Genomic DNA, 23,942 nt, shown 5'->3' with positions numbered 1-23,942 from the left:
TTTGTCTGGATGGTGGAAGTGATGATGCATTGAAATAAAGTAACTTCAACCACTCATCGTAGTGGCGTTGGTTCCGACATTGCCGCTGGTACGTGAGGATTGGTTTCCCCAGATATGATCCCTCGGTTATGTGGTGAAGTCATTAATCATAGTTCATCCACCTTCGTTTGCGGTGCCGTTTGTCTTGTCAATAAAAATATCGCGATGACACTTTTAGCATCCGTGAGGAGTCGAGTCTACTCGTCAGACATTTTTGTCTTCTTGCTTGTGCTATTGACCGTCTTCCTTGGTGTATCATGGCAACATCTGGCCATAGGTATAACAATCTTTTGGCCATGGCATTGCCAGAGGTTGTGTAACATTGTATTAGGCTCGCGACATGCCATTTGTGCGGTTGGATACGACGACTTATTCCCGCTAGAAATTTTATTCTATTTGAGTTAGGACTTTCTAAAGATGATTTTTTTTAATATATGGCTTCTATTCTTTTAAAAATGGGATGTGACTATTTCTCAGTCGACTGAGAACTAACTTCATTCTCGGTCAGATGATGTCATCAAATTTTAGTTACGACTCATGTTGCACCTTATAACTAGCACGAATCACAATGCAAATTAAATAATGAAAGATTTGAGGGAGCAAATCCCTCAAAAAATATCTAAAAACAGAAGAAAGCTTTGGTAGAAAAACGTCGATGTAGAACCCTCTAATGTAAAACTCTCTCACCGGCCCAAATATATTGGCGGGCCATTATATGCTAGCTGGACGGCAACGGGCTACGAATGCGCGGCTAGCTTCTCAGCCCTCCACGTCATCTTCTTCCACGGTTTAACCTCTCGTCAATTTTGTCTCATCAAAAAAAAAAAAAAACCGTCCATTTCCGTCGCCGCCGCACCGATAGGCGGCCAACGGTGTCACTACGCCACTCCGGCCCCACGCGCCAAAGACAGCACCGGCAACAGAACAATTATGGCGCTTCGCGCGGCGGAGCTCCGGCGACTCCTCCTCCTCCGCGGCAACGCGGTCCTCCCGCTCCCGCTCGCGTCGCGCTGCCGGCCGGCGAGCACGTCCGCCCGTGACGGCGAGGGAGCGTCCAGCAACGCCTACGACGTGCTCGGGGTGGGGGAGACGAGCTCCACCACGGAGATCAAGGCCTCCTTCCACCGCCTCGCCAAGGAGACCCACCCCGATGTCGCTGCCGCCGCCGGTTCCCGCCGGTTTCTTCAGATCCTCGCCGCCTACGAGGTATATATCCCTTCAATTCAGCTGTGCTGGCTCGGATGCATGATTTAGTACCAGCCAACCTCGAACCGTGCTGATTCCAATTTTGCTTTAAATACGGCAACAACCGGTTCTAAACTGTGTAGAGAAATGACCAATTGGGAATTCGCCCAAATGAATTGTTCATCTGGGAAGTGGAAATTGCTTCAGTGCTAATACGTGCACTTGCATAGCATAGGGTTCACTTTATTACGAAGCAAGAAGCAACCATCCAGAAGCCCAAAATTGTGTTCTGTGGATTGCTCACGGCTCATGGCTCACGGCTGCTTTTCCGGTGTTGCAGATTCTATCCGATTCGCAGCGAAGGGCTCACTATGATAGCTTCCTGCGTTCACAGAGGGTAGTTATGCAGAAGCATCCTAGGCCATCGCAGAGTGTATATCCATATGGTTCAGGCGTTGCGGCGCCTAGAGAAAGTAATGTTGTCGAATGGCTTAAATGGTATAGGCTTACCGTCGATGACATTGTCACGAAAAAGAGGATCGCCACGGGCTCAAGTTATTTTGATAGGCTTGAAAGTGAGTTGTACTCCGCAGTCCATGCTGCGTACTATGGCCCAGAGGTCGAGTCCATGGATTTCCTTCCTGATTGTTTTGAGGCTGAGGAGAGGTCTGTATATGAGACCTCTGAGCTATTGCACCTTGTATCAGGCCGCGATCTGTTTGGTATTGTTAGTCTAGCTGATAGCGTCCAAGAGCTGCCAGATGCTTGTCATCAGAAGCTGCCACATGCTGGTTTTGGAACTTACGTGGTTACTCCAAACGTTACAATAAACACGGAGAAAGATTCAATACCTAGTCCTGTAAATATTCACAAGAAAGCGGACGAGGATAGTGAGAATCCCCCATCAGATGCCTACAAGGATGTTGAATTGCGAATCTGTGGGAGAGTAGTGGCCACTGCAAATAGGAGGCCCAAGTGCAATTGCATCAATAAGTCAGACGTCGAAGATCACATACATGTGTTTCTTGTCCCAAATGAAGTGGTTGCATCTGATGGGACACATGAGCATCTTCTTCTGGGAACAATCACTGGGTTGGACACCACTGGGGAGGAAGGATCTTGCTATGTCTACGATGGCCGTGGAACAGAGACCCATTTAATTGTGAAGCATAGGACACTGATGGTATGGATACCTTTTCCACATTATATTAAACAAAGTATAAATGGGTTAGCTACAGTTTATGTATCAGTTAGTGTAATTCAAGTGGCACATCTCTAGACTGCACTTTTGTGTTAAATATTGATGCAAATCTGTAGGTTAAACACATGCACTGGTATCAAGTTGGAGACAAAGTTTCACCCTGTGAGTGTCGATGTAGTAGGGCTCGGTTGCCACCTAGCAGGTATGCCTTCATTTCTATGTTCCCGTGTGGGTTGCACGCATACTTCATGTGTATGGAACCATGAGATTGAGGTGCCAGTTGTGGTCAACTGTTTACTTTTTTGTTGTAAATCGCTAATTCTCGATGCCTCTCAAATTACAACAATAAAGAGCATTGCGTCCGTACACTCTGTCATTTATGCTTGCAGAATTTGAACTCCCTGTGACACACTCAATCAAAGCAAATTCACATAATTTGGAAGTCAAGCGTGTAAGCATGAAGTGTAAACCACGGGGAAAGAAGATTTTCATATAGGTGTTCAGTTCATTACTAGTGAATATAAGAATCTTTCCCCCGTCCAAACATTAGTGAATCAAAGAATTGTAGTACACCTCAACAAGTAATTTGATCGTCAAAATGGATTCAGTACGTATTCACCTGTGATTATGAATATAGAAATCATTCTTGCCCCCAAAAATAGTATATAGAGTATGGCAATAGTAAACCTTCATATAATATTCTTCGCTTGCAGGTATTGGCTTTTTGAGCCGCGTTGCTACATGCATGACACTGGTGGTTGGTACATTGAGACATTTGGGAGAGACAGGAAAGGGAGGACAGTTCTATCACCAAGACAGTGGGATGGTGTCAATGAGCAATCTGAAAAGTAAGCTTTATACATTCTTATATGGCCTATCTTGGCTTGTTTGGTTGATGATCTTTCCTTTCTCTTGTTACATCTGCATAAACAGACAGATAAGTCATTGTCATCCAGGTTGGTGATTTCCCAGCTTTGCAGTTTCGGAGTCAAACTTAATGTCTAGTTTCTTCTGTAGTCCCAGGTTCTTGTACAATACGGCATATTTTATTTGAGATTTACTCTGGACATGCATTCACATTGAAAATCTATTGAATTGTTGCTTCTGGATTGTTTTTGTAGAAGTTTGAGTCGCAGCTTGTAAGGACTGCAAACCATACTTTTTTTAGACGCCATCATATTTATGTTACTTTTTTTAAGTAGGAGTTTATTCATTCATTTTGGTTAAGACTTGCCTTTTCATAATTTTTAAATACACGTGTCACTCTGTATATTCTATCCATTCATATATTGTGTCACTGTGCACTTAGATTCTTTTAACCGAAATCGCAGGAGATTGCATCCCGCACTGTATCTGGTGGCTCTGGCATACAGATCTCTAGACCTTGAGGATGCTCGAAGAAGAAAATGGAACATCAGGAATTTCCTAGATCTGCAGTTATCTCATATCCGTCAGTTAAGCAAACAAATATTTGATGGGAAAAGAGGAGCTGATATGGGAACATGATGAGAAATGAGCAGCAGTTTTAGGAATAGGATATCCTTCTTCGACAATTTCTCTAAGCTGTGCTGCCTTATTGGTTCTGACAATCCTATCTTTTGGGAGATTGTAGCTATACAGCATTGTGGCACTGGATAATGAATTAGGGATTTAATAATGCAGCTCTCCACAAATCATTACCAGAAGCCCAGAACCTTCTTAAGGCTGTTCACTGTTTTGCATGCTTGATGTCGACAACTGGTAAACAGTATTAACCAGGCCGATGGCAGGAATTGCAAGCAGTTTGCATGAAATAGCTGATCATACGATGGTAAACTAGCTATACCCTTGACATTCTAGCATCGTGTTATTTGTTCATTGGTTACAACTTCTAGCGAATAGTTTATTGTTTAGAAGACCATCCAACACTACACAACTATGAACCATAAACTCGAAAACTATACGTCAAAGATGAAGAACTGCAGCCTAAATTTATGTAAGCCTCTCCACCTGTCATTTCCGTAGTGCGCAAGTGAATCTGATCTTCTGGGGAGGAGGAACACTTCTCTGGGCCTTGGGTAAACGTCTGGTCAGTTTGCTATGATCTTAGAGTGGTAAAATCAATTATACGTGACTGGAACTGTTTGATTTTGTAGATATGCTACCGCAGAGGCATAAAGCATATAACTGCTGGCATGTTACTATAAATCTTTAATCCACATTTTCTTGTTTTATTTTACAGTGATATAAAATTGTACTTGAGTTTTTCTTTTGCATATCTGTACATTTTGGTTACATAGAAATTTGTAGCATGCCATACATTGGTATGCAGTAATTAACCATTTGTATGCTGATTTTGCAGCGGCATGTTTTTGCATTGGTGTTGGTGTCCAACAATCCAACATAGTGCACATGTGTATATGTTTGAAAGTATCTTAATCGACACTTATGGAACATTCTACAGCCATGTCGTGGTGCCAGTGGAGGGACATGGCGTATTGTTTGGCTTAATTGAGCGGACTTTCGTCTGCTTTGCATACCAATGTTACCACTACAGCAGTAGAGAAGAGGTGGCGGCACCTGCTGACTGGTATATTCAGAAAGACGAATGGCTGTAGCCGCAAATCTGTGAAGTGTGACATGGTACTTGGTTTGTGCTTTGTACTATAGACTTGCTCCAGTACTCCACTTTCTTGTATCGGCCTCCCAGGATTTTTTTTTTGGAAACCAAAACCTCCTAGGAAATAAGAGCACACGCCTTTCAGTAAGAAACATATTGACTTGAGAACTTGAGATAGCCAAAAATCCAAACTGTCTGGTATCATGGAGGAAGAAGGAACAGCGAAGCCCTTTCAAGCATTTGAACAGCTGAAATCTCTCACTGGCTTTGAACTAACTGTCCGTGGCTTGTGCTTTTTTGCTAATGGCCTTAATTGTTATATTAGTTAGCTTAGATGTGCTATCACGTATGAAATGTGCAATTAAAATGTCTGTAATTGAAGTTGGGGCTGTGGTTGTCTACTGTAGAAATTTCTCCGAATGCTGTGAAAACTGAGAACAATAGTGTTCCTTTAAAGTCCCCGTGAAGTTACCGCGTCTTTGCTCAACAATGGCAGACTATATACTTTCCATGAATTTCCTGTTTTGGTCAGTTTTGTAGTTCCAGGACTGAATTCCTCATGCGGACAACACATGACGTTATGTACTCGCTCCATTCAAAATAAGAAGTATCTTCATTTGTTAAGATGACCAAAAAATTCTATGTTAATTAAAAAAAACTATGTTAATTTGCGGTTCATGTAGAACAAAATCAGAATCATGGGCAAGTACTTTCGAATGTAGTTTTCCCACCTTGATCAAAAGCACAGCATAAAGAGTCATGAACTCACAGACTGGCCAGTTGCTACTTCCTTCAAAGGACATGTCTATTTTTCGTGAAAACCGGTATGTGAGCATAGAACGTCGTTGATTGATTCGCACGCACCCGTCTGAGACTGAGGGCATCTCCAGCGGCGCGACGCAAATGGTCGCTGAGCGACAGTTTTCGTCCGCCGTGACCGAAAATGCGTCTGGGGCCTGCTCCAGCGGGGCGACGCAAAGTGACCGGGCCGTCCGCGGAGACGCAAACCTGGCCCAAATATACGCCAGGTTTGCGTCTCCGCGGACGCTCAGCGGTCGCGCGGAGTGTCCGCCGAAAAAACGTAGAACCCGCGCGTCAGTGACAGGAGGCCATTCCCCGCGTGAATTGCAAACTAGACCGGCGCGAGCAGTCCAGAAGCGATGGACGTCCTCGCCGCCGCAGCCACCGCCATGGATGCGAAGCAAATCCTCGCACCCGCTGCCGTCCCACACTCCTCCGTAGCCACGACCATAGCCACAATGGAGGCTACAGCTCCGACTAGGGATGGCAATGGGTACCCATGACCCGCGTACCCATCGGGTAAAAACCCAATAAGAGTACGGGTATGAGATAAAATATTACCCATGAGTTTGTAAATGGGAAAATATCATACCCATCGGATAGAGCGGGTACGGGTATGGGATGGTAGAACCCATACCCACATACCCATTTACCCATCTAAACTTAACCAGTGGGTCATTGTAATATTCTAAACTATTTAATTTTCCCCCTAATTATGTCTTTATGTTATTATGTCTTTATGTTGCTAGGCTGAACCTCACGCTTACCGGTCTCACATTCTCTAGTAGGTTAGTGAGGATTAGACCACTATTTAGGATAGGTTCACATTCTGTTATATTTTTTATCAATTTGTTGTATTGTAAGAACGGGTTTTTTTATCCACGGGTACCCATTTACCCTGTTGGGTGACGGGTCTGGGAAAAACTTGTACCCATTAACGGGTATGGGTACAGGTGACGGGTAAGATTTAAGGCGATGGGTACGGGTATGGGATGGCTCTACCCGTACCCATACCTTGCGGGTGCCATCCCTAGCTCCGACGGAAGCAAAGCGGGCCGCCACCGGCGGCGGTCGGGAGGCAAAGCCGAAGGCGGCAAAGAAGGTGCTCTCCCTGAAGGAGAAAATCATGGAGGCCGCGAAGCGTCGCGGCCGGCGTAAGAACCAGAAGATCAAGACTGCCGCGGCCGCCAACCAGCAGGCCTGGCAGATGCAGATCAAAGCCGGCGTCGCGCAAGTAGCCCTCCATCCGACCTTAGCGGAGGGCTACATGCTCGTCAAGAGAGAGGGGATCGCCAGCGTCGCGCCTCCGGCCTCGTCGGTGAGCTTGGTAAGTTCCCAGCTGCGCCCTGGAACTCCCGCTCCCTTGTAGGGCCACGCGGCGTCGTGGTTCGCCTCCGGCCTGCCGCCGGTGAAGTTGACCGGGGCGGCGGTTCCCGACCTCAACCGGACGCCTAGAAGCGGTGACTCCAGCCCGGGCGCGACACAGAAGACGCGCCAGGTGCCGGAGGAGAGCATGCCGCAGCCCCGCATCCTGTTCAACGAAATGGCGCCGCCTGCCCCGACGATGGACGACCCGGTACCTGAGCTCTGTCAATGTGTGCGAGTGCCGTGTATCATGCGTCTGATGTCCGGTCGTTCGTAGGACTATTGGAAGGACCGCCATGATTCAGACATCCAGAAAATTATCTATGGCGGCGGCTTCATCCACGATGATCGGGCCGGGACAGGCCCGCATGATGACTGGGCAGCAACGCAAGATGCGGACGACATCGAAACCGCACGGCTGTTCGCCACCCAGCAGACGCAGCCAACACCCGTGTCCGTCGACGACTTCGACGACGCGCCAACACAGCCTAACATTGCTACGAAGAAGAAGGGGGAGAGCCACAGGACACAAGGCTTCGTCGATGATGAGGATAAGTGTTTGTGTGAAGCATGGCTGGCAACGACCCATGATTGTATTAATGGCGCGCAGCAAAAGGGCAAGGTCTATTGGGCCAAGGTCTTGCAGCAGTACAACGAGACCAGGATGCACCCGCCCTACCATATCACAAGCCCTCGGACGGAAGAGTCCCTCCGAAAAAGATGAAACTACATCAAACAAGAGACAAGCAAGTTCTGCTCGGCGGTCGAACATGCTATTAACAACCCCGTAAGTGGCGCTGGCGTCATGACAGTGGTAAACGCGATACAACCATCATCATTCTACACTATTTGCATCATTGTATGTACATCATTGGCGGCTATGATTGCAGGTATCCCGCGCCTTGGAGAAGTTCAGGGCGACGCATAAGAAAGGCTAACATATGGTCCATTGCTGGGACGTGCTCAAGAACAACAACAAGTGGATGATAAGCTTTGCGTCCTACAACAAAGTTGTGAGGAATGGGACAGCGATCAACCTCGACGGCGAAGACGACGATCAAGGCCGTCCAGCCCTTCCACCTCGTCCACGAGGCCATAAGGCTACCAAGGCCGATCTTGTCCGAGAGACGCAGGCCATTACGTTCACCCAGAGTATGGAGAAGATAATGGCCGACAATCGTCCGCCTTGCCTGCTAGGGACGAGAAGAGGCGTCTGGAAAAAGAGGCCGCAGCTGCCATCTACCACAACCTCGCGAAAGAGGTAATTGAGGTCCAGAAGGCAGACTCCGAGGCCAAATTGCTTGACGACAAGGCTAGGAGGATGGACGCCAAGACCAAGATCCTTGCAGAGGACACTAGGATCATGCTAGCCGACTTGAGCAACGTCGACGACGACACCAGAGTCTGGTTCATCAAGAGGCGCACCGAAATCCGCGCGCGAGACGCCTGATCGTCGGCGCCTTGCGCCCAACACCTTGGCCTCCTTTTGGACATTTTTATTGCTGTTCAGATCTTGTTGTGCCCCTTTTGAACTCCACTTTGCGCCGTGACATGTGCAAAGTGTGATGAACTTGTTTCAGCCCTTAATTTGCGGCTGTAAAATTTCGTGCAAAGTTGTCGTTAGTTCCTCTTTTTTGAATTCTGGCTTGCCCGAATATGCGGCGCCCCACCGGAGCCAGTCCCATACGGAAACGGACGCGCGACCATTTCCACATCCGTTAGGCGACGCGAACGAACGCCGCGGACATTTTGGGTGTCCGAAATGCGTCTCGCCGCTAGAGAGTCCTGAGATCAGCCTATGCCAATTCGCTGCGCCGTACTAACAAACGCACGCCCGCCCGCCTAACTCCACATTAATTTCAGTATCCATTTCCGAGACGCCTACAGAAGAGAAGACCCGCCTCCTCCCGAGCTCCATCTCTCCTCGCGTCGCCTCGCCTCGCTCTGCCCTCGTCGTCTCGCCGACCCCCACCTCGCGCGCCCATCACCAGTCGAGAGCGCCCCGGCGCGGCCATGAAGGGCGGCGGAGCCATCAGGAGCGGCGGCGGCGGGGGGCTGATGCGGACGCGGCTGCGGCTCCCAGTGGTGCTCGTCTGCTGCTCCCTCTTCTTCCTCGCCGGCTTCTTCGGCTCCCTCCTCTTCACCCAGGTACCGCAGCGTCCGCCTCCCCATCTCTCTCAGATTCGTGGCACGCGACGCGAGCATCTGATCTGGGGCGCCTCTGGCGGCTGGCAGGATCCGCAGGGGGAGGAGGACGTGGAGCGGCCGCTGCGCAGGGAGCGGCTCATGGAGGCGGCCTGGCCGGAGATGGCGTACGGGGAGTCCGGCGATCCCGCGCCCTCTTTGATCCCGCACCAGGTCACCGCTCCTTCTGATGAATTCCATCCTGATTGCGTCGTCGGTATTTTTTTTTTCGGAATTTAATTTAGTCTTGCCGTGCCGGTGGCTACCGACCAGTCTAGCAATGGGGACCAAATGTGACCTGCGCTTGTTTCCACGTCAGGATGATGTGCGCTGCATTTGGCGGCGACATTAGTTCCTCCTTGGGTTGTGCAATTCGTCAGGAAGGTTTGTTCTGACGGCCGCGTGCTGTTGGACTAACTTGCTGGTGCAGAGTACCTGCCGAATTAGAACTTGCTGTTGATACACCGGATTTAGCGTGAGTAGTTTTATACGCAGCATTTCTGTGGGCGACTCAACTGGTGGGTTGTTAGCTCGCATGCAATTTTCATGGGCTTGGGTGTAGTGTAAATGTGTAATGGAATATCACGCATGCGGAATTTCATGACCTTTGTGCAGCATGACATTCCCTGGCAAATGCAAGAGGTGTGGATTCTGTGAGCAGTACATTGCGCCTGTAACCCCGCGGTTCTGCCTCTCGTGTGAGTCATCAGTAAATGCCTCTTGCGTGATTTAGCTAGGTTCCTATTACCAGTGGAATTAGCCAATCATGTGGGATTTGGTGTCAATAGTTTGTTACATACCGTTTTTTTGGGCAACTAAACTGGTGGTTGCTATAGCTAGTGTAGTGTAAATGTATAATACTCCAGAATACCAGGCATTTGAAATTTCACGACCTTTGTGCATCACGGCAGTTACCAACAAATGCAAGAGGTGTGTATTCTGTGAGTAGTACGTTGCGCCTGTAACCCCGCATTTCTGCCTCATGTGCGAGTCTTCAGTAACTGCCTCTTGTGTTGTTTAGCTATGCTCCTATTATTTTTGGAACTGGTCAATTGCGTGGGAAATAGCTTATTCACAACAAAAAGACACTGTTCATCTAGTTGTTTGTTACCTGCGTGGTCTATATATTGGAAAATTGCCATTGGCTATTTGGTACTCAAAGAAATTCATTACGAGTGAAAGATGGAACTGCTAGTTTTCATTGTTGTAACCCATGTACCTAATAAATGGGCACTAGATCCCTAAGTATACGCGAATCTCGTGTTGCGAAGTCTAATATTAACCTATGTACATGTGCACCCTTTCATGAGTTTGTAACTTGAAAGCCTCAAATATTTTGAAAATTTATGTTAATTAGGTGCAGTTACAAAACATTGAGGAAAAAGTGATCATATGTGTCCTGTACGCATTCTAATCTCACGTTCAGCTTCTTACTTTGCTGTCTACTATCCGACCCCTTAAGAATGGCAACACTAACTTCTTTTAATAAGTTGCACTGAGCCTTTTGGTTGTGTGATGTATGTTTTCCTTCTGCCGTATCATAATCTCACTTACCTCTTTTAGTTTCTTTAATAATGTAACTGTGATCTCTTGAGCAGATTTTGAGTTGGCAACCTCGTGCATTGTACTTTCCCCAATTTGCAACAGCAGAACAGTGTGACAACGTAGTAAAAACTGCTAAGGCGCGGCTTAGGCCATCAACATTGGCATTAAGGAAAGGAGAAACCGAAGAGACTACCAAAGGAATAAGGACAAGGTAACTCCTTGCGCGAATTCCTTATTTACAGTCTGCGATCATCATAAAGGATAGATAATGACCAGTCAGTTAGAGGCTAGCAGGTAATTATTACTGGAGTATTTTAAGTTGCACAGGTTAGTTTGATTAAAGTGTAACATGTAAACTTCAAGCAAACGAAGTTGGTCCAGTTTAGTATCTACTAAATTGTTCACTTCTTTTAGTACTCAACACCATCACTCCAGCATTAGTACTCTCAGGAAAATACTCACCTAGTTCCATAATATTCAGATATTTTGAGATGGCTTATTAGGGATTGTGAAATGCCAAATACATGGTGAGATCAGATATGTATTTGGTTTTGAAAGGGCTTAATAAGTGCGACTTGATTCTTATATGTACCAAATCCTTAATCTTATCTGTCACTGAGGTTCGTAGTTACCCTTAACGAATTACTTCAAGATTTTTAATCGTTTCTACCAGATTGAATACTGAAGCAAAGCCACAAGTCCTACAAATATTTCATTTTAATACTGGCTGCCGGTTGCAGCTGGTGCGAAACGGGAGGTTGACCGTATGGAGGCGGTAGCCGGTGGGCACCAGAGCTTGAGCAGATGGAAAGTGGTCGGCACCAGAACACGTAGTTGCAGAGAGAGAGAGAGAGATGGCAAGACCCTGGAGCCTTGGTTGCGAGTTTCCATGCAAGCCTTTGCAGAGCGCGTGACCCCCCCCCCCCCCCCCCCCCACACACACACACACACACACACCCAGTGACATGTTGGCACGGTATTGGCCAATTAGGGTCTGAGGCGTCAAAAGATCGGGAAGAAGACAAATTATGTGGTCGTGTAAAACCCACACGGTTTATTAGAGTATTGACATCTAGAAGTGTCAAGCATATAATTTACTTTGACATTCTGATCAAGGGTGTTCTTCATGGTTTTGGTCAACCCATTTTAACACGTGAAATGGCTGACATGTCCAAAAGCTCAAACTACAGAAGTACTACTCTTATTTTGGCTTCACTGTCCCGATCTGTAGTAATTTATGCCTCTTATAGCAAGAACTTCAGCTTTGCATTGCATGCACAACTATGAGTATAAGTATAGCTAAACCCCTACGACCTTTTCTGATTCTGCAATGAGCTAATGGTTGTACTTGTATCATATTGCCAAACAGCTCAGGCACATTCCTCAGTGCTGATGAAGATCCAACTGGAGCCCTTGCAGAAGTTGAAAAGAAGATTGCAAAGGCTACCACGATACCAAGGAGTAATGGAGAGGTACTACTCCGTAAGTTAGTGATTGCATACCACGTTCAGTCCTTTTTTTTTTTTCTCCATTAATTGGCACTGTTTCCTATTGAACTAACCAGAATTTTTGACATGATGTTGGCATATGGCTAGTTCCTGTGTAAAGAATGGAATTTGTCTACATCATATGCAAAGATAACTTAAAGAGAAATTTACTTTTGTGTAGTAAGATTAGCAGGAACATGCACGGTGTTGTGGTTGTAGACTGTCCATATTGTACATAAGTTATCTACCTTTACTAGTTGTTTCCCTTTGCTCGAACTTTTTTTTTTCTCATGTTGATATATTCATTGTTTCTTGAGTGTGATTACTGGCTTTCATCCCCATTGAACCTTCAGGTTCATACAATCATACCTATACTGACATGTATTTCTGAGATAAGTCGGGAGTTCTTGAATTGCCTTCATTAGTACATCAGCAGTAGGGGCCTCTCCTTCTGTAGTTCCTTGAAAATAAGTCGTTTCTGAATAAGACATAAGAAAACAAGCTATTCTGCTGTAATATTTCACTGATAATCTGGTTACGTTTGTCATATGTGGCAGCCCTTTAACATCCTCCGCTATGAGATTGGACAGAAGTATGCTTCACACTATGACGCGTTTGACCCGGCTCAGTATGGTCCACAAAAAAGCCAAAGGGTATGTTCTAGTTTCGCTTGCATTCTGCCTAAATTGGAGCTTATTGTTTCTTGATGTTGAGCAGATGGATTTCTTTTTACAACATCAACATAGAGGTTATTTTGACCCAAACTTACAGCTTAAGGGATCTATTAGCTCTTTAAAATATCAGTCAGCCTTGGGGAACCATCTGGTCATTAGCCCTTATTTATTATGTGGACGGGGAGCTGGGCTGGAGTTCTGACGTAGCAAGTTTTATCATTAAGTTTTATCCCCTGCATTCCTGTCTGTTTATCATGTTGATATTATAGTCCATTTGATGAATAGTCTACAAAAGAGGACTTCAGTTACATGATTCCGTTGAATGTTTTTAAGGAATCGTTGAACTGCATTTCCACAGGTGGCATCTTTCTTGCTCTATCTCACGGACGTCGAAGAAGGTGGAGAAACTATGTTCCCGTATGAGGTGGGTACTAACGAATTTTTGCTCTGCATTGTTTGAGTAGATTCTGATGAATGCTTTGTTGATTTGCAGAATGGGGAAAACATGGATATAGGCTATGACTATGAACAGTGCATTGGCTTAAAGGTAAAACCAAGGAAGGGCGATGGCCTCTTGTTTTACTCCCTTATGGTAAATGGCACCATTGATCCGGTACGTTCTTGGCACACAAATTCGACTTTACGTTACAATTTTTATTCGATGTAGGATTTGCCAAAGTTGAACTTCCATCTGAAGTGATCACCGGAGTCCGCGAAAGATACCTAGACTTGCATATGTTTGTTCTCATAGTGGTACCATATGGCCCCACAGGCCACAACCAAACTATGTCGTGGATTTCTAATTCTGTTGTGGATGTGCTACTGCAGACTTCACTTCACGGAAGCTGCCCGGTGGTCAAAGGAGAGAAATGGGTCGCCACAAAATGGATTAGAGATCAGAAGGTGAAAATGGATTAGAGATCAGAAGGTGTAAATGAGGTTAACGGGCTCAACGTCCCATATAGATCACACACATAGTAAACATTTTTGTAACGATCATGTACTCGTACACTACATCTATTCAATTGACGGGCTTTCATGAAAAGTTGTAGGAAGTGAATCAACTTCTCAGTAACATGTGCTAGTTGACAAGTCTGTATCTGTTTGTTTACATCATCTTAGATTGGTGGTCCTCTTAATCCTTCGGAATGTCAGGAAGTGTGCTGCTTCATGATGGTGGCTCATCACTGGTCTGCACATTGGTGCATGGGCTGAGGGGTGTGTTGTTTAAACGGTTTTAAGCGGGCAAGAGACTTAATTTGTTCTAGATATGCATGTGTCTAGAAGCGTTTCAATGTGTAGGTTTGCTCATACTTTTTCTGAAAAATCTGCATTGACTAACTTGGAACTGAGGCAATGCCTGTTTTAAGCTGTTTGAATCATATAAGATGACAGTCCATATGATTTATTTCCAGATGTTTAAAGCTCCAAAGAGAAGCTCTTTTCAAACATTATAGCTACAGCTCTATTGTTTCTTTTTGCTATAGCAATTGCTGAAAGTATAATGATACACTGTTGTATTACAAAAATCACACATAATAATACCAGTAAAAAATAGCCCGTACATTTGGCTGCTACCACTAAATGCCACGCCATAATACATTGCAGACAATTTGCTAACCCTGTTACAGAGATGACATACATGTCACTGCATTCACAACCACAACCATCAAAGTAAATTAGGGTGTTTGAAGTTTACAGATACAAGGTTTCAATTTTTTTTCCATGCAGCGATTCTGACCATCGTCTCAGTCGTAGAGAAGATAGTTGGATCAAGTTGCTGACAGCAACAGTTCCATCATGCGATAGCAACTGCTCCACTTAACACGGTGCAGACTGAATGTTATTGTGGTCGCGACCTGCTGTTTTCCGCTGCTTTCACTTGGAGGAAGTATGGATGCGCCTGCATATATACACGTTTGCAACATATTACTCTAAGAGTAGATGATTCATGTCATACAACCTTGGATGTGCGAAATTATTTTATATCGAACTCAATATAGATAATCACGGCTTAACATATGGTCAAATGCATCGAACATATTGTGTGCAAATGATTGAAGAGTATACTAGCTATGTGCAGGTCAGCAGTCACCCACTAATCAAGGAATAGGCCTGCTAACACTTGATGAGATTATGTGCAAGTAAGAAACTGCAACTTCATTATGACAAGTCTAACGAAACAAAATCCCTTCGGTCTTCGACTTACCATAGCTTCACGCGCAGTGAGCCTATCTTGGTGATCATAGCGGAGAAGCTTATCGAGAAAATCTATGGCCTACAAATATACATGAAACGACACAGTCAAGCAGGGAACTTACAATCAGACATACACTAGTCATGCAGGTGGCATTAACTAACCTCGGGGGATACTAGATGCTGGTTATCAGCATTGATGAACTTTGACCAGGGTTTTCTGCTATGCCTGTGACAGATATGGAATGATGCAAAGGTAAGAATTCTTAATCTTCAAAACAGAAGGTGAGCTTATTAACATCCCCAAGCACGCAACTTACCTTCCAACAAGGTGTTCAAGGTGAGGGTCAAGCTCAATGTGGTACTTTTTCAAATAAGCATTCAGCCCATCTGTTCCAAGCACCTGAGAATAATGGGGAGTTGCACGAATTAGATACTACTATGCTGGTCAAAGTATCAAGGTATTTAGTGTCCAAGTTATTGTGGCTTTGTTCCATATTAAAGTGAGTAGCAAATAAATAAAAAACAAAACAGGCCAGGTAGGCTTAACATCTGCAAAACTCCTTAGGACAAATATCAATGTATGTTATGCTATCTGGTTACTGCATTAGTTCCATCTCGGCCGCAAATTGGTTCGCTGCAAATTGGCTCGGTACAGCACATTTTCTATTTGAGATGAGATGAATCGATGGAGTCAAAGAGAAGGTTCTAGGTGGTCATGTCAATGGGCTGCACGTGGAAAGGAAGATGACAGGTAACTTATTTTCTTGATTATTGAGCAAACTACTTCAACTCTGATATAGGAGACAGATCTTGCATACAACACAGTGTTCTCTAATCAAACAGGCAATCTTATCTAATCAGACTGAGTAATCGAATTCCTAACCGAACTCAAGAACATAGTATCCATTCCATGCTAATGAAAACAGGTCAAGCACTGAAACAGTTTTAGCAACAAAAATCCAAACCCTAGGTTACATCACTAAAACACTTCTAGCAAGCAGTACAAGCCTTAGAGCATACTATTGGGGTCCAAACCAAAAAATTGCTCCCACCGGTGTCCCCAATAGCGAATCCAAGTCATTACATGGCCAATAGAATAGCCGGCATCCCCCAACCGACCCCGGTACGAAGGGTCTTTCCCCACCTACCCCTCTCTCCTTTTCTCCCCCCGCCCCCATCTCTCCTCTGCCATTTACTGCCAGCACCCATAGGTGGACACTCTAATTTTTTTGGCCAGCATTTGCTGCCGGCAACCCCAATACATAGCCAGCATGTGTGCTGCCAGCTACTATATGAGGGTCACCGGTGGAGATGCTCTTATATAACCAGTGATATGGAGGATACCGGAATCAAACTGGGACTCACCTTTGCAATTTTCACAAGTTGGTCGTGGTTATCATGGCCATAGAAGAATGGCTCCTTCCGAAATATCTGCAGCCATGACACATCAGTAGGAACTAAGTCAGTTAAGGACCTCAGGACATCCTGGATACACACGCAGTATTCATAATAATGCATACATACCATCCCGGCAAACATGCACCCAAGGCTCCACATGTCCAGAGAGTAGTCGTAATCTTGCAAATCAACAAGAAGTTCAGGTCCCTTGAAATACCTGAATTAAATGAAAAAATGCTTCTATCAGATATTAAAAATTAAAACAATAAATTAAAGTCAGAACAAGCAGCTTGATAATCAATAAATTGCAGGATATGTATATAGGCAAGTACATAGGCCAGTTGACAATACACTTAATTAGCTATGAAGAATATGTAGTGGTGAAAACATGTTATTTTGTAGTACGTTTCTTTATCATTTGGTCAGATTTTTTATTTATGATTTAATTATTAATTGCTTATATTTTAGAGCATGGAAACATCACTAAAAGAACTTCATTAGGCAGCTCCAACAGTACCGGTGAGTTCAAACGAGTTAAGTTTTTCTGCTCATATATTGCTTCTGGTTGTGGAGTCAACATAATGTGGACTCCCAACAATATACCATATTCTGAAGTTATCATTGTCGTGCAATACACATGATCAAAAGGGTTTAATCCTATTCAGTTGTGGAGCAAGAAAAATCATACTCCATCCGTTCCTTGATATAAGGCATATAAGTTTTTGAGAAAAAATCCGAAATATAAGGTATATTGTGTGGCACCACTCATCTAGAGATTTTTTTTTACGGATCTGATTACGTTTTCTTATCTCATGCGAACTCCTCTATTTTCTCACGTCTATTAGTCTGGGGTAATCTCGCCCAAAAATGATATAACTTTCCTCCATGTGCGTTCTTTAATTTCCGTGCCAAAAACTATACGACCTATATTTAGGAACGGATGGAGTATATATTTTTGCAGGACACATCGTGATTTCTGAGGGTCCGTCGTATTTTGACCAGGTACTAAAAGTGTGACCATGCCCTGTATTTCTTACACCAAAATGAACTTTGTCAAGTTTTTCATTGTTACAAGAGTGATTTTTCCATATAGGTGAAGGTCATCGGCTTCACATTAACTTTCGTTAGCTTTTCAGTGCTTTGGAGCTGTTTAATCTGTCTAAAAAGGACGTACCCAGTGCTGAGAGCTCCCGCACTGTGCGGGGTCTGGGGAAGGTGTTAGTGTCAAGCCTTACCCTCACGAAGTGCAATGTGAGGAGACCGCGACTCGAACCTGGGACCTCTCGGTCACAGGCGGTGAGGCTCTACCGCTGCACCAGGCCCGCCCTTCAGCTGTTTAATCTGTCTCTTATAAAGAAAGTTATTTGTAGTTCAGCATTATTTTTCTTTTTTTGCTTAAGCTATTGCATCATTAGCCTCATCTTATTTTCTCTTCGGATTTTAATCTAAAGGTATTTTCTCGGCTAAAATACTACACACGAACGCGTAACTATAAATTCGTTTTGATTCATAGATCTTAATAAAATTTAAATGTGGCGTCACCATCATTACAAATCTATGGTATTACAAGTTGGTGCATCGACGAGCTCGCAATCGAAGTCATCAATGCCACGGATAGGAGAAAGCGTGATTTAGAAATGAACTATGCATATAAAGAGGCACTTTGATTATGTTCTTCATTAATAGGAGAAACCGTGATCATTGTCATTGATGGTGACAAAGAGAAGTGTCAACGTGGATGGTTTGCACGAGCGTTTGAGTATTGGATTCTCCCGATGCAACGCACGGGCACTTTTGCTATATTTAGGAACGGATGGAGCATATATTTTTGCAGGACACAAGAAATAACATAACCAAACAGTTGTTGACTTGTATCTACACAAACCTTGAAGCAACACGGACATTGTATTCTTTGCCTGGATGGTAGAACTCGGCCAGGCCCCAGTCTATCAAGCGAAGTTTTCGAAGCTCATGATCTATCATAACATTATGGGGCTTAACATCCCGATGCATAATGCCTTGTGAATGGCAGTAATCTAATGCCTGTAACAGTAGAACCAGGAGCAAAAAAGGAAATATTGTCACAAATAGCAACTCGATTGGTGCTGTCAGTTCTTACTTAACAAAATAAATCATAACATTACTCCATACAACTCTGAAACCATGACCAGAAGGCACTAAAATATACTAGCAGAGACCTTAGCACTCATCTTGGACAATATAATACTTGCTGATGACTGAATTGAAACCAGCACTTTTAAGAATACAAGAATTTCGTAAATGTTTGTCTTACTAAATCCTAGATCATAAAGCTCATTTATGATTCACGGCCAAATCTTTTATCAAGTGTTAATTCTGAACTAGAGTTGCTAATAATTTTGAGCTGATTACAATACCAGGTGTAATTGGAGCATAAATAAATAAAAATATATGCAGTTTCAAGAAATGAACAGTATTGCTCTTTCTGCCAATCAAGAGGACAAAGTGTTTAAACACCACAGTAAAGTAAGGTAGGAAGGTAAACAGAACCTTTAGTAGCTCGTATAGGTAGTAGCGAATATCATAATCTGTCAACGTGGGATAGAGCACTTTAAAATCTGTGTTGTTGACATATTCAAAGATCAAGCTGGGAGTCTTCGAATGTTGATCTCTGACAATATCAAGCAGTTTAATGATATTTGGACCTCCGCAGATGTTCTGAAGTATTTTTATCTCCCTTTTGATCTGTATAAACACATGACAGGTAGGTTAAGAACTTCATCACCAAGAAAGTCATTTTTATTTGGAAAAAGGAATATTTTTTGTGTCCGTTGTAAAAAAATGCTCCAACATGACTATTCACAGGATTTTTTTTTGTCTTTTTACACAGGCCACATAGAATGTGCATTTTCCCCTAAAACTTGTGTGATAACATAGAATGTCCAAATGTACACGCGAGATTTATTTCAGATTTTTTTGACATTTTAAATATTGATTTTTATGCATTTTTCATAATACGTTAATATGCACCTAGGGATGGCACAATGGAAGGTCTCCATCACAAACCAACGAATAAAAACCAGCTAAGAGTGGTCAAAAGACAATCCTAGGACTTGCACAGGATGCCGAGAGGAGACTGTAACACAGCTGGTCTCGCACACTCACAATTTCTGGATACTACTGGGCACTCAAACACTACTGGGCACTTCTAGAAGTTCATCGAAAAGTCCTCATCTTCTAGTGTTGTTTGCTCAATTCATTCTATGTTTCTGTCCCATATTTTCTTGGTTGCTTGCTCTACCCTAGATGGAAATATTTTTGGTTTTATTAATCTATTTAGTTGCTAGATGGATACTTCCTGGATCGAAAAAATCTACAGTTCAAAATGCAAGTGAGTAGCTGATAGTCTGATACCTCAACAAGAGTTAAAAGATCCATTAATAGTACCTTCTTTTTCTTTACAGGCTTGAGTATCTTTATGACACACTTCTCGCTATTGGTAACATTGATGCCTTCAAACACTTCACTATACTTACCTCTTCCAACTTTCCTGACAACTTCATAGTCATCCTGCTCACTGGTTAGAGATGTGGTAATCGTTAGAGATAATATTTCTATGGTAACATGAAAAGCATAAAAGGCTGTACGCGCCAAAATCTGTAGGGAGAAACCGTTAAAAAACTTGTCTTTCATTGATTCTCTTCATTTTCTTTGAACCGGTTGTTTTCTTTCAATCACGCCTCCAAAAGGAAAAAAACAGCCAGTTCCATCAAAAAGGAAGAGGATCGATGAAAGGCAATCTTTTCACGAATTCTCCCTCTAGATTTTAGGGTCTACACCCAATCAAATTAGTTCACTCCAATTTCGTTTTAAGTAAATCATGTAATTGCTGCATGTCTCCCAAGTTAATATGGGTTCTCTTACTATATCATATGCATCGTGCAGCGGTGAAACCCGTCCATCACCGGAGATCTCAAGTAATCATCCATGGTGCTCTGGGGTTGATCCTTCATTTTTTTTAAATTATTTGCATAATAATCCTCATTTGATCAACATACATGTACATGATGATTTTGATGCTTATGCGTTGCAGGGGCTGAGGTGAAGGCCGGACATGACTACATCCACAAGTTTTCCCAATCTTACAGCCGCATGACCGGAGTATGCACAATTGTTAACTTCTAAGTTCTGATCAACATCTGTCAGGTTATCTGCTACGTACTTCATCTATCAATCTCTGAAACTCTAGCGCAAAAGCTGCCTATGTACTCTGCAACTACACCAGCGGCTGACTAAGTTAATGCCAGACAAATGGGGTGAAAGATAATGCTTGAGAAGGTAAAAAATAGCACTACTGCAAAGTTAAACTCCATTATTTCAATCTAATTTTCTTATCAGACGTGCATGCGCGCAAACACACAGAAGCTGCAGCTGACAGTGATCAGAGATAAATCCGCGAATCTCACTAAAATCCTACTAACAAACCCCTATCCTTGCAGACACAATGAATAACCCACACCGAACACTAACCAAAATCCACAGGCGAACAAGCAAGCCATCCTTCGGCTTCTACCTTAACCCACAGCTTACAGAGGCAGACAGAACATAAAACTTAGCAGCTATGGCTGCTGATTAGGGCATGACGTCAGCGCCTTACCCCCACTGGACGGTGAGCGCCTCGTAGTCCCAGTACTCCTTCGGGCGCACCACGTTGACGTCGGTGTAAACCCTGGCCTTCGACATGATGGGCCTGAGTGCCGCGGCGGGCGGAGCCTGCCGAGGGGATAGGGCGATGAGGGAGGACGCGAGGGCGGCTATGAGGACGGCGGCGGCGGTCGAAAATACGAAGCTGGCTGGTGGGCGCTTACTCGGAGGGGCAGCGCTCATGCGGCCATCGCCGGCGGCGTGGGCGGGCTAGGGTTTCCGGCCGAAGGTTGGTGGAGGGGAGAGGTGAAGATGATCTAGTAATAATTCTGGCGTGGACAGAGAGGTGGAGCGGGACGGAGACTCTGGAATCTGCTGGCGTGCCGACATGGGCCAGCCAACAATGCCACTCTTTGATTTGTAGGGTAAAAAAAAGATCGAAATAGAAAAACAAAAAAGACACAACTATGATAGGAGTGTATGTGTCATGAAGCTAGGTGTTTGATTCTCAGAAATAAAAAAATAATCTATACCTCATCTATATCTATATCTATACCTACCTAATAATGGGGGAGACTTGTATAGGATCTATCTATTAGGTGAGATCATAGGATCAACTCACATAAAACATATTTTTATCATGCGAAAAAATCTGAAAATAATATACAACATACCTATGGATTGTATCTACAACTCCAAAAAAATTCAGCTCAAAATTTGATCTACACTTGAAGAAACAAAAAAGACAAATCTGACTATGAATAGTGTCATACCTGATTGAATTCTAGTTCACACTATTCACACCTAAATTTGTTTTTTTTGGTTCTCTAAGTATATGTCGAATTTAAAGCTGCAATTTTTTGGTCTTGCACATGTAACATATATGTGTGTTGTCATTTTTTTTCATAATATTTTGAACATGTTTTGTGCTTCAAAAAAATTGTTCTCATAGATCCTATCTAAAGGGTGATCCTACCTAAGTCTTCCCCACCTAATAATAAAGTACGAAGTGTTTCATATGCGAATTTTCGTCCGTTTCGTTGGTGCCGACTGCCTTGGTTTCGTTCGTGGTTGTTTCAGTCAATCGCTCAAAAACAGCTATTCCAAATCGTGACAAAGACACTCGGCAGCCGACAACTCTCACCCTCCATGAAGGTCATGTAAGAGCAAGTACAATAAAGTTCAGTCAGCTGACTATAAGACATTAAATAATTTATTTTAGATAACTTGAAGGAGAGAGAAGGGAAGAGAGAGAATGGAGGTGGGCTCTTAGAGCAAGTACAATAGAGTCCAGTCACCTAACTATAAGATATTAAATAATATATTTTAGATGATTTGGATGAGAGAGAAGGGGAGAGGGAGGTGGACTCTTATGCAATAGCCAGCTCTTGCACGTGCTCCTAGGCACTTTGTGAGAGTGAAAGATGGACCATATGTTAGTAAAGTGCTCCCTTCGTCCTCAAATAAGTGGACATCTAGCCTTAAACTTTGTCCATGAAAGAGTGTACTTTTATGTTCCGAATACATATTAAATTAGCAAAAAATGTTTCTCTCTCATCGCACGGAAATCAAACCCAATAATATTCACCACATGTTATCTTTATTTTATACATGCACTTAGCCTATTGGAGGTGCAATAATTAAGGAAGATAGAGATGTTAGGTGCATCTTCCCAATACAATTTTCTCTTCTTTTGCTAATCTACCTTGAAAATCCCGCACGTCCACTTATTTGTGGACGAAGGGAGTACTTCATTCTTATAGCCAACTATTATACGTGTTAGCTATATCGTGATTACAAATGACATGGCATCTTGTTATAGACAACAGTTGGCTATATTATTGAAATTGCTCTTATGCAATAGCCAGCTTTTGCACGTGCTCCTAGGCATTTTGTGTTAGTGAAAGGTGGGCCATATGTTAGTAAGGTATTTCATTCTTATAGCCAACTATTGTACATGTTAGCTCTATGGTGACTACAAATGACATGACATCTTGTTATAGCCAGTAGTTGGCTATCTTATTGTAATTGCTCTAAGTATGTAACCTTGGGCCGGCCCGACCGACATAGAACTAGGATACGCGGCCGATCGACCGACACGCACAAGCATACAAACCAGGAGTCGGCCACGTCCAGGAAGCATCGGAGATATAGCTTAGGTATCTTTTTTTTATAATTATACCATTTTATTAAGCAAACAGCAGACCGTCTCATTAAAATTGTGCATCTGGAACCTGCTGCCGCGAGTCACATAACAATTACATCATCTAGGAGAATAAATCAAGGGGGTTCATCAACCCACTTACAAGAATTGGGACTCTGAAAGCAAAGCCTAGCTAACTTATCCACCACTTTATTGGCTTCCCTCGGACATTGTTTGAACTTCACATTACCCAGCCCCGCAATCAAGTCCACACAATCTGCAAAAATAGCCGATGAATCATTGTACCACCGATGACCAGTCGAGCAGGCTTCCACTGTTTTAGAGGAGTCAGACTCTGCAATCAGATTTGAGATGCCCATCTCATTTGCTAGGGAAAGGCCTTCCTTCATAGCTAACGCTTCCAACACCTGAGCTGAGATCACATGCGGCAAGTACGACGTATGTGCAGCAATAAATTCACCTTCATAGTCACGTAGAA

The 23,942-nt window shown here is 43.7% G+C and overlaps 3 protein-coding genes across 5 annotated transcripts; 2 read left to right on the top strand and 1 right to left on the bottom strand.

Moving 5' to 3' along the window:
* Positions 1-864: 864 nt before the first annotated feature.
* LOC127292726 (uncharacterized) lies at positions 865-5,539 on the top strand. The gene is made up of 6 exons (XM_051322177.2): positions 865-1,245; positions 1,565-2,407; positions 2,542-2,627; positions 3,139-3,273; positions 3,757-4,235; positions 4,767-5,539. The coding sequence occupies exons 1-5, from the start codon at positions 970-972 to the stop codon at positions 3,929-3,931; spliced, it is 1,515 nt and encodes a 504-aa protein (XP_051178137.1). The 5' UTR covers positions 865-969; the 3' UTR covers positions 3,932-4,235; positions 4,767-5,539.
* A 3,516-nt stretch (positions 5,540-9,055) lies between these two features.
* Positions 9,056-14,219, top strand: LOC127292725 (probable prolyl 4-hydroxylase 9). Its single transcript, XM_051322176.2, has 8 exons — positions 9,056-9,338; positions 9,426-9,548; positions 10,973-11,130; positions 12,289-12,391; positions 12,964-13,059; positions 13,439-13,504; positions 13,574-13,693; positions 13,909-14,219. Exons 1-8 carry the CDS (start codon positions 9,204-9,206, stop codon positions 13,996-13,998), a joined length of 891 nt encoding a protein of 296 aa, XP_051178136.1. The 5' UTR covers positions 9,056-9,203; the 3' UTR covers positions 13,999-14,219.
* Positions 14,220-14,538: 319 nt separating this feature from the next.
* Positions 14,539-21,680, bottom strand: LOC127292724 (casein kinase II subunit alpha-2). Of its 3 annotated transcripts, none has more exons than XM_051322174.2 (10): positions 21,314-21,675; positions 20,104-20,233; positions 19,207-19,401; positions 18,563-18,720; positions 16,804-16,894; positions 16,645-16,710; positions 15,597-15,679; positions 15,442-15,505; positions 15,290-15,358; positions 14,539-14,983 (listed from the first exon to the last, which is right to left on the bottom strand). In XM_051322174.2, the coding sequence occupies exons 1-10, from the start codon at positions 21,541-21,543 to the stop codon at positions 14,924-14,926; spliced, it is 1,146 nt and encodes a 381-aa protein (XP_051178134.1). In that variant the 5' UTR covers positions 21,544-21,675; the 3' UTR covers positions 14,539-14,923. The 3 variants fall into 3 exon arrangements, with proteins under 3 accessions (XP_051178134.1, XP_051178135.1, XP_051178133.1); XM_051322175.2 differs by lacking the exon at positions 14,539-14,983 and having other exon boundaries at positions 15,200-15,358; positions 21,314-21,429; positions 21,525-21,680; XM_051322173.2 differs by lacking the exon at positions 14,539-14,983 and having other exon boundaries at positions 15,200-15,358; positions 21,314-21,678.
* Positions 21,681-23,942: the final 2,262 nt, after the last annotated feature.

This window comes from Lolium perenne, chromosome 4 (genome assembly GCF_019359855.2).
Source record: "Lolium perenne isolate Kyuss_39 chromosome 4, Kyuss_2.0, whole genome shotgun sequence".
Taxonomy (NCBI): Eukaryota; Viridiplantae; Streptophyta; class Magnoliopsida; order Poales; family Poaceae; genus Lolium; species Lolium perenne.
Note: the sequence above shows the minus strand (reverse complement) of the source record. Positions and strands in the feature narration are given on the sequence as shown.

Excerpts from the sequence above, each read along its gene's own strand:
- LOC127292724 (XM_051322173.2), bottom strand. The coding sequence starts at position 21,543 with ATGAGCGCTGCCCCTCCGAGTAAGCGCCCACCAGCCAGCTTCGTATTT. Across the intron at positions 18,721-19,206 it reads ACCTATACGAGCTACTAAAG|GCATTAGATTACTGCCATTC; the intron begins GTTCTGTTTACC and ends CTACTGTTACAG. Across the intron at positions 15,680-16,644 it reads AACTTGTGAAAATTGCAAAG|GTGCTTGGAACAGATGGGCT; the intron begins GTGAGTCCCAGT and ends CATTATTCTCAG.
- LOC127292726 (XM_051322177.2), top strand. The coding sequence starts at position 970 with ATGGCGCTTCGCGCGGCGGAGCTCCGGCGACTCCTCCTCCTCCGCGGC. Across the intron at positions 1,246-1,564 it reads AGATCCTCGCCGCCTACGAG|ATTCTATCCGATTCGCAGCG; the intron begins GTATATATCCCT and ends CCGGTGTTGCAG. Across the intron at positions 2,408-2,541 it reads TGAAGCATAGGACACTGATG|GTTAAACACATGCACTGGTA; the intron begins GTATGGATACCT and ends GCAAATCTGTAG.
- LOC127292725 (XM_051322176.2), top strand. The coding sequence starts at position 9,204 with ATGAAGGGCGGCGGAGCCATCAGGAGCGGCGGCGGCGGGGGGCTGATG. Across the intron at positions 12,392-12,963 it reads TACCAAGGAGTAATGGAGAG|CCCTTTAACATCCTCCGCTA; the intron begins GTACTACTCCGT and ends CATATGTGGCAG. Across the intron at positions 13,694-13,908 it reads TAAATGGCACCATTGATCCG|ACTTCACTTCACGGAAGCTG; the intron begins GTACGTTCTTGG and ends GTGCTACTGCAG.